The sequence below is a fragment of the Anolis carolinensis genome, chromosome 5 (genome assembly GCF_035594765.1).
Source record: "Anolis carolinensis isolate JA03-04 chromosome 5, rAnoCar3.1.pri, whole genome shotgun sequence".
Lineage (NCBI taxonomy): Eukaryota > Metazoa > Chordata > Lepidosauria > Squamata > Dactyloidae > Anolis > Anolis carolinensis.
This window is the reverse complement of record NC_085845.1, coordinates 67,289,838-67,303,716: the sequence shown is the minus strand read 5'-3', so window position 1 is coordinate 67,303,716 and position 13,879 is coordinate 67,289,838. Positions and strand designations below refer to the sequence as shown.

The following is a 13,879-nucleotide window of genomic DNA, read 5'->3' as shown; positions in this document are numbered from 1 at the left end:
TCCAGAGAACTAGCATCCATCTTTGCCTTTAAATGGGAAAGAGAGCCTATTATTTACGGTCTAGTTTTCTGACTCTGCTGACATTCAAATCCTACTACAGTACAATCCAATATCAATGCAAGGGATACATTCCAAGACCCCTGTAGATACTTGACGCCACGGATAATAGCAATCTCCATATTTTGACTATACTTGGGCCTAAAGCGTACCAAAGTATCACACTGGAAGACCTAGAGAGGCCCTCAAATACTTCCAGGAGGGAATTTTTTTGGAGTGTAATCATGGAATCCATGAATAAGAGCAGTGGTTCTCAACCTGTGAGTCCCCAGGTGTTTTGGCCTGCAACTCCCAGAAATCCCAGCCAGTTTACCAGCTGTTAGGTTAAACTGCTTAGCTGCTGAACTTGCTGTCTGAAAGAACGGCAGTTCAAACCCGGAGAGCAGAGTGAGCTCCTGCTGTTAGCCCCAGCTTCTGCCAACCCAGCAGTTCGAAAGCATGCCAATATGAGTAGATCAATAGGTACCACTCTGTCAGGAAGGCAACAGTGCTCCATGCAGTCATGCGGCCACATGACCTTGGAAATGTCTACAGACAATGCCTCTTCTTCGGCTTAGAAATTGACACGACTAGACTTAATGTCAGGAGAAAACCTTTACCTTTACTATGATTTCTGGGATTGGAAGGCCAAAACATCTGGGGACCCACGGGTTGAGAACCAGTGGATAAGAGGGTCATAGTGTACATTCAGTGAAGATTATACACACTTACATGCTTTTAGGATAATAGCCTTAATATTAAGGAGTAGCTCTAGATTTACATGATATCCATTATTTGTTTACAATTGGTACAATAATGTTTAGTTAAGACTAATTGCAACAATAGTCTAATTCATGCATTGCCTGTGTGAAATGGGTTCTATGTTATCAAAAGGGAGGAACAGTGGCCCAACCTCATCAATTTAATAAAGCCTCTCATTAATACAAACGAGTGTCATGATTTCTTTAATCACTGGCTATGAAGGAATGATACCTAATCTGACTAGTCCCAAGACCCTTACTGACACACTCTGTGTACTTTGTGTACTTTCATTAAGGTCCTTTGAGAATATAGGAGTCCTTTGAGAAGCTAGGTGTAATTATGTGGGGGAAATCTCAAGTATTCATTATAGATAAATGCAGCTTAATGAAACATGATCCTTGGAAATTGCCATTAATGTTTATCCCAATACACTATAGTTTCTGGCATTGCTTCTCTTAATACTTAACAAATTCATTTACTGTGTTTTCTTTTGTAATGAGTTTATTTCTGATCTATTAGCTTGTGCTTCCTGTGACTGATTTTATAAAATACACACATGTGGTGTGTCTTTCCCCCCTCATATACTCTTTCACACAACAAAAGGATAAAGAAAAGACTTCTTTAAAAAAATCAATTTAGTAATGTGTTTTCTTATTTTTTGTTTGTTTGTTTTTCAAAACTCAGCTTGGAAACCAGAAAGTCACTGCCAGTGTGATGGAGGTAAATGCTTCACAGTCACACAGACAAACTTCAGCTGAAACTTCGCCACTGCCTCCTTCACCTCCTCCTTCCAGGGTGTCGATTAACAGACCCTCTCGCTCACCCGACATTGGTGGTGGCCACGTAACATCCTATATTTTGCCAACCAGTTTTTGGCCTTCACGCTTTTATAGAACCCTGGCCCTTTCACGATTCTCATACACATACCCTTTCCTAGTTCCAGACAGTACTATCCACCACAGGACTGAAACGGCCTCTGTCAGGACAGACTCAGCCATGAGTGAGTACTCCTCTCGCCCGGTGAGTGAGTCCTCCACGGCCATTCTAGATGACCTACAGAGCTGTAACTATGATACTACTGACTGTTCTGAAACACCTTCCCCAACCTTGAGCCAGATGTCTGCTGTGTCAGATGGCACCACCTTAACCTCCACTGCCGCCGGCTCCCATGTAATTATATTTCCTCTTTCCTCCCTTTTTTGTTCAACCAGGCTGACAATGTGGGAAAGAACTAATCCTTGTCTGGCACTCCACCTAACTAATGAGCATGCTAGTCTTTGACGGTATTTCTTTATGTGAAATGTTTACATGTCATATGTTTAAGTCATAGCAAATAAATCTTGTGGTAGATCATTCTAGTACAGTGGTTCTCAATCTGGGGTCGCCAGATGTTTTTGGCCTACAACTCCCAGAAATCCTAACAGCTGGTAAACTGGCTGGGATTTCTGGGAGTAGTAGACCAAAAACATTTGGGGATCCCAGGTTGAGAACCACTGTTCTAGTACTTTGGACCAGTACTCCATCCTGTGAAAGATAAGTTTCCTTTTCTGATCAGTTAAGAGCAGGGATGTAAATATTGTCTTATTGCTGGATAGGCAATGTTTTGAATTTTTGTACATTGACAGGGACTTCTTCTTTTGCAAAATGTTGTGAAAAAGTAGTTTTGCACAGAATATTTCACTAAATGGTTTTGTAAAAATATGTTTTGAGTGACATATGTTTTTCTATAGGTTCAGCATTTTTCCTACTACTGCTTATGATGAGAAAGTACTAAACTTTCTATTGTCAACAGGAATACAAAAAAATGCAGTGATTGAGACTCGAGATAGCAAAATAAGCCTTATCAAATTGAAAGAAAAAAATAAGAATACGCTTGTGAATTTTCACAATGTGAACAGTGAAAAATATTTCTCTTTGTAGTTTTTCTGTTTACATTAACTGAAACATATTTTATTTGTTTTCAATGTTTTTAATCTGTTGACTCAAACATTATTTCATTTGACATTAATTTTGTTATTGAATGTCCAGATAATATGATTAAAGGTGAACCATAAATCTCTTGATGATAAATGAATAAGCATTTTACAATGTCTGCTTTCAAAGTTAAAATTTCTGGTGCGAAAACCTTCTCTTTAATCCAACGCGTGGCGGCACGTTAGTTTCTAAATGGTAAACAGGAAATACAAGTGAGTTGTCTTTCTTGTCCTTCTGCCATTTCCTTACAACCCAAATGCAACACTTTGGTTTTCAAACCTAAGAAATGCCCACATCCTTGTTTGTCAGATTTCAATGTGTTTTTTAATTGAGGAGTTTGAGATGTTTTAGTTGGGGCTTTATGATATTGTTATGGAATAGGATATATAAGGTACTTATACCTATACCTCTTTCAATACTGTCACACTCAAAATATCCACACTATCCACACATTCAGATATTTCCTATTGATTGCTGCTTATCATATTACAGGACTACATCTTGTTATCACAGCAGAATCTGTGCCTTTATCTCAAATTTTAGTCCCAGATGAACCTTGTAATTATTTTTTAACCATACTATTTTATGATGAAAACAATTTTAGGATAAAAGGACAGCTATATAGAGCTTCAAAACATTACTCTTTGGCTTGAAACTCAGGGAACTGTAGTTCAAAAGTTAACTTTTTAATGCTTTCCTCAGGCAGAAAGTTATGGCAAAGGGCAAACGTTTTGGTGACTAAGAGGCCACCATAATGAAAAGTGTGCATCAACAATGGATGTTAATATATTTATAAGTTCAGCATTTAACACAACTTTATTTTCCACTAGCAGAGATCCCTTGACTGCATGAAGTTGCTTCTTATTCAGCCTTTTTCTCCAACTAACATTTTTCCCCTAAAGCACTTCTTGTCTTACAGGAATAAAAGCATGAGTAATCTTTAAATTCCATCGCTACAATGCATTTTTTTTTCAGGGACACATTTTTTTAATAACTCAAGGAAAGTGCTTGAGAGTAAAGGCATGTGTCCTTAATGGATAGGTCAAAAATCCATGAATTAATATGTGCAAGACACATGAAAGCTACAACATCCAACAACTTGATTATGGGGATAATTTCATCCTAATCTTAAATGAGGAATGCAGGTTCCAGCTGCAAGGTTAAAAGTAGCTGGAATATAGCCAGCATTTAATGGACCACATTGCAAAATTATAAGGTTTTATATTTTAAAAGACTTCTGAAAGAAAAAAAAAGAAATCTAACTTAAGATGATAAAATAGGTTGATTTGTAATCCCAAAAAGTTTCAGAGTTAGCCTTTTAAAAGTAAGATATGATACTAAACAAATTTATCAGGATTTTTGAACTCATTGTGTATATAACTTTCAAAGAAATGAGTTTAGGACTGGAAAAGCTGATGTCTTTCTTAAGTGACGCCTGTACTGCCTTACAAGTTTGAAGATACAGGTATAGAGTCATCACTGGACATAAAAGTGTAGCAGATTGGTGTAATGTCTTACCTTATATACTCATGTATAAGTTGACCTTAAATATAAATAGAGGACAGGTTTTGGGGTCAAAATTATGGATTTATAAAATCATAGAGTTGGAAAGACCTCATGGGCCATCCAGTCCAACTCCCTGCCAAGAAGCAGGGATTTTGATATGATCTGTGTGTAAATCAAAGGCCATTCTATGGAGAAGGGAAAACACAAATGCCAACTCAGGGAACCAGGCATACTTGGCTACCACCACCTTTTCCTTACTTGGGCCCCTTCTACACAGCTGAATAAAATTCACATTGATCTGGATTATATGGTTATGTGGACTCAGATAAGCCAGTCCAAAGCCGATATTGTGGATTATCTGCCTTGATATTCTGGGTTATGGCTGTGTGGAAGGGCCCTTGGGTATTCAAGAAAGTTAGAAGCAATGCTATGTTGGAGAGGGTCGATGCTTCTTTTAGATTCTCCCAAGACGGAGTGAGCTCTTGTCTTTTGCCACTCTACTCAGAGAATGAGATGGTTCCTTTTCTGATAAAAGTTATAGGTACAATACTCACACTGACCTGTGGATAATTTGACTCAGGTTTTGTGGTTGTTTATTATTATTTTAGTACTTTTTTGTGTCAGGAGCAACTTGAAAAACAGCAAGTCGCTTCTGGTATGAGAGAATTGGCCATCTGCAAGAACGTTACCCAGAGGACGCCCAGATGTTTTTGATGTTTTTACCATCCTTATGGGAGGCTTTGCTCATGTCCCCGCAATGGAGCTGGAGCTGATCCAAGTTCTCCCCGGGTTGGATTTAAACTGGCAACCTTCAGGTCAACAACCCAACCTTCAAGTCATCAGTCCTGCTGGCACAAGGGTTTAACCCACTGCGCCACCGGCTGCTCCTATTTTAGTACTTATCACAGCCAATTGAGTCTCCTTATGCAGAGAAAAAGCAGGATATAAATAAACATCATAATAATAATTGATGTCATTTTACTGCTTTGCAGCTATACCTGAGAGTACTGGATTAGTCTGTGGTAGCTCGGGGCAAACCACTTAATAAAGGGAACTGTCTGCTCCAGCATTATGGTGCTCAAGTACTAGCCTCTAGCTCTGTAACGACACCTCTGCATCTGTCGCCGAAGGCTGTCGCCTCATTATGCATCATAGCACAGCCAAGCAAAGCAGCTGCGATTTGTTTGGATTTTACCAAAGTGTAAATTGAACAATTCAAAAGCTGCAGTTATGTGGCCCTAATAAATCAAAGCTTACATAAAATGCCAGCCCTGACATAAAAGGGAAATACTGGTGCAGCATTCACAGTGGATATGTTGTTAGATGTGCAGCCATAGAAACCTACAGCCATCAATTATATTTTTATGAGAAAGTATGTTCAACTCAGCCTCAGACTTATCACGATATTTGAAGAGGTTTTTTTTTAAATTCTCGTGTTGTTATTTTTATATTTTTATGAAAAATATATGATATTTAAGAGAAACTGAGGGGCAGGGACAATTGTACCGCCATCGTTGTTTTTTATTGTATGAAAGCAGATGTTCTTTGTTTTGTATTGTATGAAAGCAGATTCTTTGACTGAACTTTTGGTGGCTTCCCATGATTCCAGCATGCCCCATTTTGGGGAGGGGGTTTGGAGGAGAAGGGTTATGAATTATATGTTATAACAACAAACTGCTGTTTGGAGGATCCCGGCTCCTTCTTCCCCCTTTGTATTTGACTTCCATAGCTGTTCTCAGGGTGGTATCATGGGATGTGATTTTTTGTGTGTCTGTTCTTCCCTCTCAGACTCAGATAACAGTGAATGGGACCTCTAGTGCAGCAACAAGCCCAATGAGTCACTTCCAAAGGCCTTTCTCCCCCACTTCAGCCTATTCCCCACCGGTCTCACTCAGTTCAAGCACAGTTCACCTGCACCAGAGCAGGACTATGGGTGAGTTCTTTATCTAGTGCACATTTATTAAAGGTTTAAAAAGCCACTGTACACTGATCTAGGTTATGTAAAAAAGGGATGGTTTCTCCCATTTTCAATGGACAATGTGCTCCAAACTGTGCCCCTAACAGCAGGAACAGGCAAGCCCTAAATCTGCAAAAAGGACCTTTTAATAAAATGATATACCTCCGTTAATGAAGTACATCAGTTCCTGGGCATTACATTTTAACACAAAATTTGGTGTCAGGCAGAAGTAACGTGGAAAGAGGGTATAGGTTCCCACACCATGAAAGAGAGAGAGAGATAATTGTACACATTTCAGGAGATTCCCCCCCCCCCCAAAAAAAAACTAAAGATATGCACATCTTGAAATGGAACAACTAGTTCATTTCACGGACAAAGATCACTTTAAGGCTTCTTTCAAAATTCATCCAAATATTATTTTTACCTGCTTCCACTTTTCTAATAATTTCCATTTTGGCAGCAAAACATCTGTGCTTTTTTAAACATATTGTGGTGAGCTGGTGAGGCAAATCTGCTCTCCCCTTGTCTCTTTGTTTTGCTATTCATGCATGGTAAGGGAGTTATTATAATAATAATTTTTTTTTATTTATACCCCATCACCATCCCCCTAAAGGGACTCGGAGCGGCTCACAGAAGTACTCAAGTGCCACATACAGTATAGACAACAATACACAGCGACATAAGTATAATAACAACACCACACATAAAAACCCAGCTAATAAAATTGTCAAAATTATAAAATTTCCTAAAACGTAGTAGAGCCTGTGAAAAATCTAGCTATCTGCAGTAACAAATCAAAGTGCGAAGTTGCTGTTTACCTTGCCTGTTGTAAGCAGGCACTCATAGTTGGATCCTACTCTTTCTCTGCTCAAGATTTACAGCATTGTTTACAACATGTGTACCTTCGAAAACCAAAACTGAAGGTATGTGTTTCTCCCAGCCTTCTTTAATCCTCTTACCAGTGTTGATGCTGCTGAAACAGTTTTTTATCTAGACAGAGACAAAGGAAGTTTGAGCAAGCATTAAAATACTGTAAAAAGAAGCTTATATTGCAGAGGCTTTGTTAACTGAGGTATGCCTGAAGTGGAAAAACAGAATAGGAAATCAAGTGCATTTTGCCACTTTGTCTTATTTTTTAAAATTTCTATTTTGCATCCATCTGGACTGGCAATGGCAACAGCAAGAAACTTCTACCCAGTGTCTTCTCAACCCCCAAATGACCTAGAAGCATCAGAATTTAGGGATATCATGGTAGAGGAAAATATGTAGCTTCATTTTCTGTGACAGATACATTTCCCTCCACCGAAATGATGCTGTCCTGGTCATTTTGGTGCCAAGGATGGTAACTGGGCCACTGCGAATGGAGTTGGATTGCTGGTGAGTCATGAGATAGCTTGAAGCATTAATAAAGGAGCCATTGTCCATAGAAACCCTGTGAGAAAAAATCTCAACAATGGCGAGATATTTTGTGATTGAGAACCTGAATATAAAGTGAAGTTGCTGTTTTCAGGTTTTGTCTGTAGCTACAGCAGTGTGCCAGAATCTTATTATGGGTTTATTAATTCTGCAAAAAAATTATTCTTAAGTGAAGTTGCTTTTTAAAATGGAGATGTTTGGCGAATACGCTTCAAATAAAACATCTTATCATGTGATGTAGCTTACAAGGGGGGGGGGGTGGATTTTAGTATTACAAAAAAAGAAGAGACCTCAGCACAAAAACAAGGCCTTTAGTCCTATGGAAAAAGCAAACCAAAGCCAGCATGTTTCCATATATTGATTGCTGGGGGAAATGAGTGGGTGGGTGGGGTTGCATTCATGTCCTACATCTTGGCTTCCCATAGACAGCTGGTGGACCAACCCAACTGTTTGTAAATAATGCTGAAGTTGATAGGTGTTTGGTCTGATGCAATTCAGCTCTTCTTCTGTACTTATTATTTTTATCAGGCCAATAGTTTGGAGGAAGATTAAATTCCCTTCTTCCACTCTGTACAGTTCTGATGCTGCCCCCCCCCCAATGGCTGCTTTTTGCTGTTTTTAAAGAACCAATACATTATTTGCTTTTGCATGGCTGACATCACATCTAGCTAGTCCCTGAAAATCCCACTGTTACAAGCAGATGATATCTGCCATTCTTGGACTATAGGATAACAGTCCACATTTCCCGCCCTAAATTTAGTATTGCACGTATTTGGAAAGAGGCCCAGATATTCAGCTATTTTGTACACAGTAACCCACCTTACCAAATATGTTTCCTACTATGTTATTTATAGCCTTGCAAATTTAAACAAACAAAAGAGGTCCTGTGCCAGATATTAGTAGTCTTTATACTTTGTTTGGTTATTTCTACGAAATGGAAATAGTCTAGACTTCTCCTGGACCCAACTTACATTTAGAAGCATTTACTACATATGTGCTTTTTGTACTTTAAGATATGCGGATGAAGGGCTTGTTTGCCCAATTATACTGTCATTTGGCAAGCAGGATTCTTTGGCACATTGTATAAGACCTTTGCAGCTGTATCGCAGCAGTAACCAGCAATTCCAGAATTATTTGATCAGAAAAACCATTCATAGCATTACTGTAATTGTCAAATGAAAATATTGTGTTCATCTGATATTTTATAACATCGTTCTTGTTCAGGGTAGACATTGTCTGAAGCCTGCTGTCTGTCTAGCACTACAGTGAAGATGTTCAAAATATGTGCATCAGTTGTGTGTGACTAGTTGCACATGATCCAAGATGAACTGGAATGGTAGTGTTGAAACCATCTCTAGTCAAGCTTAGAGGGGACCCACTGACACCAATGGGATTGGGGTTAATTTTGACTGGGTGAGAACTGGGTGGCCCTCCAAATGTTGCTGAACTGCTAGTCCCATCAGCCTAGTCAGTGGTGAGGAACTCTGGCATTCGTAGTTCAACAACATCTGGCGGGCCAGCCCTGATCATTATTAATTTGTTCTGTGGGTTTCAGTGGACCAATTCTAAGCACAGCTATATCTGGATACAGTTTATACTTAGCAAGTGGGAAAAGTTTTTTTAATTGCTTTCCTCAGCCTTTCCAAGGACCAAGATTTATATCTATGTATTGCACTTTTTCTATATTTAATTTTGGGATGAAGGTAAACTGGACTGGTGCATGGTCACTAATAGATGGGAATGTTTGTGTAAGAATGCAATGAAGTAGTTTGTCACTGTGTTCAGGCCATTGCATTAAAAGGTATTTTACTCAGTGGTAGAGCATGCACTGCACATGTAAAGGTCCCAGATTCAGGCCTTCACATCTCAGACTAGGAAGGACCTCCTCCTGAAACCCTGCAGAGCTAATGCCAATCAGTCAAACATACTAGATTTGATGGACCAATGGTCTGACTCCAAATAAAACAGTTTACTAACTTCCAGTAACAAGGAAATGATAATTTCAGCACACTCCTCAAACTTGTGTTCAACTCAAGGGGTTGTTATAATTACAGGCAGTCCCTGACTTACAGACATCTGACTTGCAAACGACTATAGTTAAGAATGGGGGTGAGACAACAGGAAGTTAGAGAAATCTACCTCTAGGAAGGGACATTCACTCCTGGAACAGTTATCATGAGGAAAAGGTGTCTCCGTGTCTACATTGAAGCTTTATTACTAATCCTTGTTTCCAAAATCCAATTATCACAGGGACAGAAAGTGAGGTGAAATCTTCTGAACAGGGGCAAAAATAGCAAAACAAACACCACAGGAGTATTAACACTCCTATGCTGTCCAAAGCTTGCTTGCATATAAATATGGCTGGAGTTACACTTAGAACCACAGAACAACAAACTGGTTCAAGATTGGGAAAGGAGTATGGCAGGGCTGTAAACTCTCACTCTAATTATTCAACTTGCATGCAGAACATATCATGCAACGTGCAGGGTTTGATGAATTCAAGGCTGGAGTTAAAATTGCTGGAAGAAACATTAACAACCTTATATATGCAGATAATACCATTTTGATGGCTGAAAGCAAAGAGAAGCTGAGGCGCCTTATAACCAAGGTGAAAGAAAAAAGTGCAAATGCTGGTTTTTCAAAAGACAAAACAAAACCAAGATTATAGCAACCAGTCTAACTGATAACTGGCAAATAGAGGGAGAAAACGTGGAAATAGTGACAGACTTTGTATTTCAAGGCGTGAAGATTACTGCAGATGCAGACTGCAGCCAGGAAATGAGAAGACGTTTACTTCTTGGGAGGAGAGCAATGGCCAACCTTGATAAAATAGTGAAGAGTAGTGACATCACACTGGCAATGAAGGTCTGCATAGTTAAAGCAATGATATTCCAAGTAGTAACCTATGGTTGTGCGAGCTGGACCATAAGGAAGGTTGAGCGAAGGAAGATAGACCGCAAGAAGTTCCAACCAGTCCACACTCCAGGAAATAAAGCCTGACTGCTCACTGAAGGGAAGGATATTAGAGGCAAAGATGAAATACTTTGGCTACATAATGAGAAGACAGGAGAGCTTGGAGAAGAGAATGTGCTGGGGAAAATGGAAGGAAAAAGGAAGAAGGACCGACTAAGGGCAAGATGGATGAATGATATCCTTGGAGTAACTGGCTTGAACTTGAAGGAGTTGGGGATGCCAGCAGCCGACAGGGAGCTCTGGCATGGGTTGGTCATGAGGTTCAGTCGGAAGCAACTGAACAAATCAACAACAACACACTTACAAATGTACCTGTTCCAACTTACATACGAATTCAACTTAAGAACAAACCTACAATACCTATCTTGTTTGGAACTTGGGGACTGCCTGTACTTTCTTTAAAGTGTCTGCCCCTTCTCCCTTGTGGCCTTCTATCATTCAAATTACCTCTAGAAATCCGCCTCATCAACTTCATTCAAATAATAACTCATATTTCCTTTCCTTTGTTGCACCATCATTTTTTTAAAAAAAAATTACAATGTATATTGAAGCTGGGTCTGTCTCAGTTTTAACATTATGATGTGCGTAACTACTTTACCTCTTTCTTTGGCATAAATGTTCTAAAATTGGCCTGCATTTCCCCTCATTTAACCCTCACCACCTCCCAGCCATTTTATGTGAGGCTGAATAATAAAATAAAATGTGCCTGCATCCGGAGCTCAGCACAGAGATTAGAATATTAAATTTACCTCTCCTCTCCACTCTGGCACAAATAGGAGCCCAGGAAGCTACCAACACTGGCTCAGACACTGTGTCCATGTTCGCACATGTTGTGTACTGTGACTGGCAGCACCTCTGCAAGGGTTTCAGGCAGAGTCCTTCTCATCACCTGCTACCTGATCCTTTTAACTGGAGATGCCGGGGACCTTCTGCGTGCAAAGCATGTGCTCTCCCATTGAGCTGTGGTCCTAGAGTGAACATCCACTCCCCTCTCCAACCTCGCTAATGTCCCAATGTCTAGTATTTCAGAAGCGTGTGTCATTTTGCCACATAGGTTGCAAATGAGACTTTGAAAGTGCATAGCCCACTATGCAGACTTGAGCATGGTAATTAAATTGTTATACAGTGTTGTGTTAACATTATCTTTGTAGAATCCACAGAGACATACTCACAGCATGCTCATTCTGTTGGCGGCAGCAGCAGCACCAGCACAATACCAATCTGTAGAACGTCGGAGGAAGAGAAGAAAGTCACGGTCATTAAAGCACCACATTATGCAGGGATTGGCCCAGTAGATGAATCAGGAATCCCAACTGCAATTAGAACGGTAGGAAATGTTGTGTGTGTGTGTGTGTGTGTGTGGTTGCGTGCATACTTTGTACAAAGAATTGATTGTTGGTAATGGCTTCTTTTCCACATTCTTCTAGGCTTATATAATGTGGAATAGACTGTGCGTAATCAAGGGACTCATGAATATAATGCCGTGAGTGGTAGCAAAGCAGGGGGAGGATGGTGGTGTATAACTGGAGCGCCTTGTCTTCTTTATTACTACCTTTGTCATTGCAAAAATGTCAGGAGACCTACAACCTCCTTTGTCTTTTGCACCACCTTTCCATATTTGGTTTGCCTTGCCATGTGAAACTTTGCTAAAATTTTGGGGCATTCTAGTGACTTTTATCCTTTGCATGCATGAGTTAACAGGAATAAAATGAATGAATTCTCTCTCGCATTCACTCTCATGCACACACACATCCCAAGCAATCATTTATTTAAGTAGTAGCGTAGGGAAGCACAGCACAGAATTAAGCTTCTTCTTTGCTGACTTCGAAAGAAGCATTGAAGGGAAAAAAAACCTCTTTCAGGCTGGCTTTGACAGCTTGCCACTAGTTAGTGCTTGAGTGCTTTCAGGATGCCGTACTGAAGTGTTTTGTTTTTAGCTATGCTGAAGCATTCTTTCCACACTGTTGGCCGGGCAGCGCCTTCTAGCTGGTCCAGGCAGCAGCAATAGCAGCCGCAGCTGGCTTACTAAGGAAGGAACAGTTTGCCGGCCTTCTCAGCTGAAGAAGTGAGTCAGTCGGTGCACTGGCCGAATGAAACGCCTAGGAACCAGGATGAAAACGCCTTTGCAGGTGAAATCTTTGGGAGGTGTGAAAGTTGAGCCTCTGTGGGTAGTTGTTGCCTGCCAACTCCAAGCTGGCTGTATAGTTTCCAGGAGCAGCTTCAGTGGAAACAGAAATTAGGAAGAGAAATGGAAGTGGAGTGAAAAGCAATAGGAAAGATTTCATTCAGACTGAGTGAGGGTGGGAACTAAGAAGGGAGGGGAACGCTCAATCAGATGAAGCTTCTCTTTATTATCCTTTTGATCAGGCTGTGTTGTGTGAACCTCTTTTAAAGAATGAGTAATACTTACTGTAAGAATTCCAGAGGTTTGTATCCTGTTTAGAACAGACAGGTCCCTGAATATTAACAAGGACATTATTCTGTGTTTGTTGGTTGCTTGGTTTGCTTTTAAAGAATGCTGATTAATCACAGTGGAAGGATATATTAGTTATTAAAATTAAATAAATTAAAATCCTCCCAACTGTACTTAATGGGTGTGGCATGTGGCCAGCTATGTATTTAAACCTCCAGATCAGATTGTCTGGATCTCTTAAGGTTGTTATAAAATTTCTCCTGTTTTGGATCGTTGTTGGTGTATACAATGCATTTCCATTTTAGACAGTTTTGATTGTGTAAATATTTGCTAAAATATAATCTGCAGTCCTGCATGTGTTTAATCGGTAATAGATCCTGCTAAATTGAGTGGATTTTATTTCCTATTGATTTTGCATGGAGCTGGGGCCACAGTTTATATTTTTGCGAGTTTTAAACAGATACGCCTAGGATTACAAAGGCTTTATGCTCAACTTGGAACTGTTTACAACGTTACCTCTAAACAAATAATGCACACAAATTCATCTTAAGCTGTGTACCAAATTCATCTACAACAGCACAGGTGTTTTTGAAAATGATGCTAGCAATGCCAACCACAGCGTGATCATATGTGAAGTTCACTTTTCACTGAATCTTTCTAAGATCAGCAGAGCTTAATCTTTATTATACTAGGCTCTAGAAAATTTAATATTGAGAAATATCTACATTTCTGTAGGCATCTTTGTTGGAGGGAAATTTTATAAATTAGTAATATACACAGTATTGGTAGCAATCCTGCTAAAGTTTTCTGGTATTTTTGAAGACCTTTACTTTCCTGGAAGT

General features: G+C 39.7%; 1 protein-coding gene across 50 annotated transcripts in view; it reads left to right on the top strand.

The window, feature by feature from the left end:
• The window catches only part of sorbs2 (sorbin and SH3 domain containing 2), a 241,249-nt gene that overhangs the window by 135,740 nt on the left and 91,630 nt on the right, over nt 1-13,879 (top strand). For 29 of the 50 annotated variants that reach the window (XM_062981426.1, XM_062981425.1, XM_062981427.1 and 26 more), the window contains 3 exons: nt 1,483-1,968; nt 6,067-6,211; nt 11,776-11,951. In XM_062981426.1, the coding sequence (XP_062837496.1) occupies nt 1,483-1,968; nt 6,067-6,211; nt 11,776-11,951 (807 nt within the window). The remainder of the gene's footprint in view (nt 1-1,482; nt 1,969-6,066; nt 6,212-11,775; nt 11,952-13,879) is intronic. The other 21 variants (XM_062981450.1, XM_062981449.1, XM_062981454.1 and 18 more) reach the window with 3 other exon arrangements.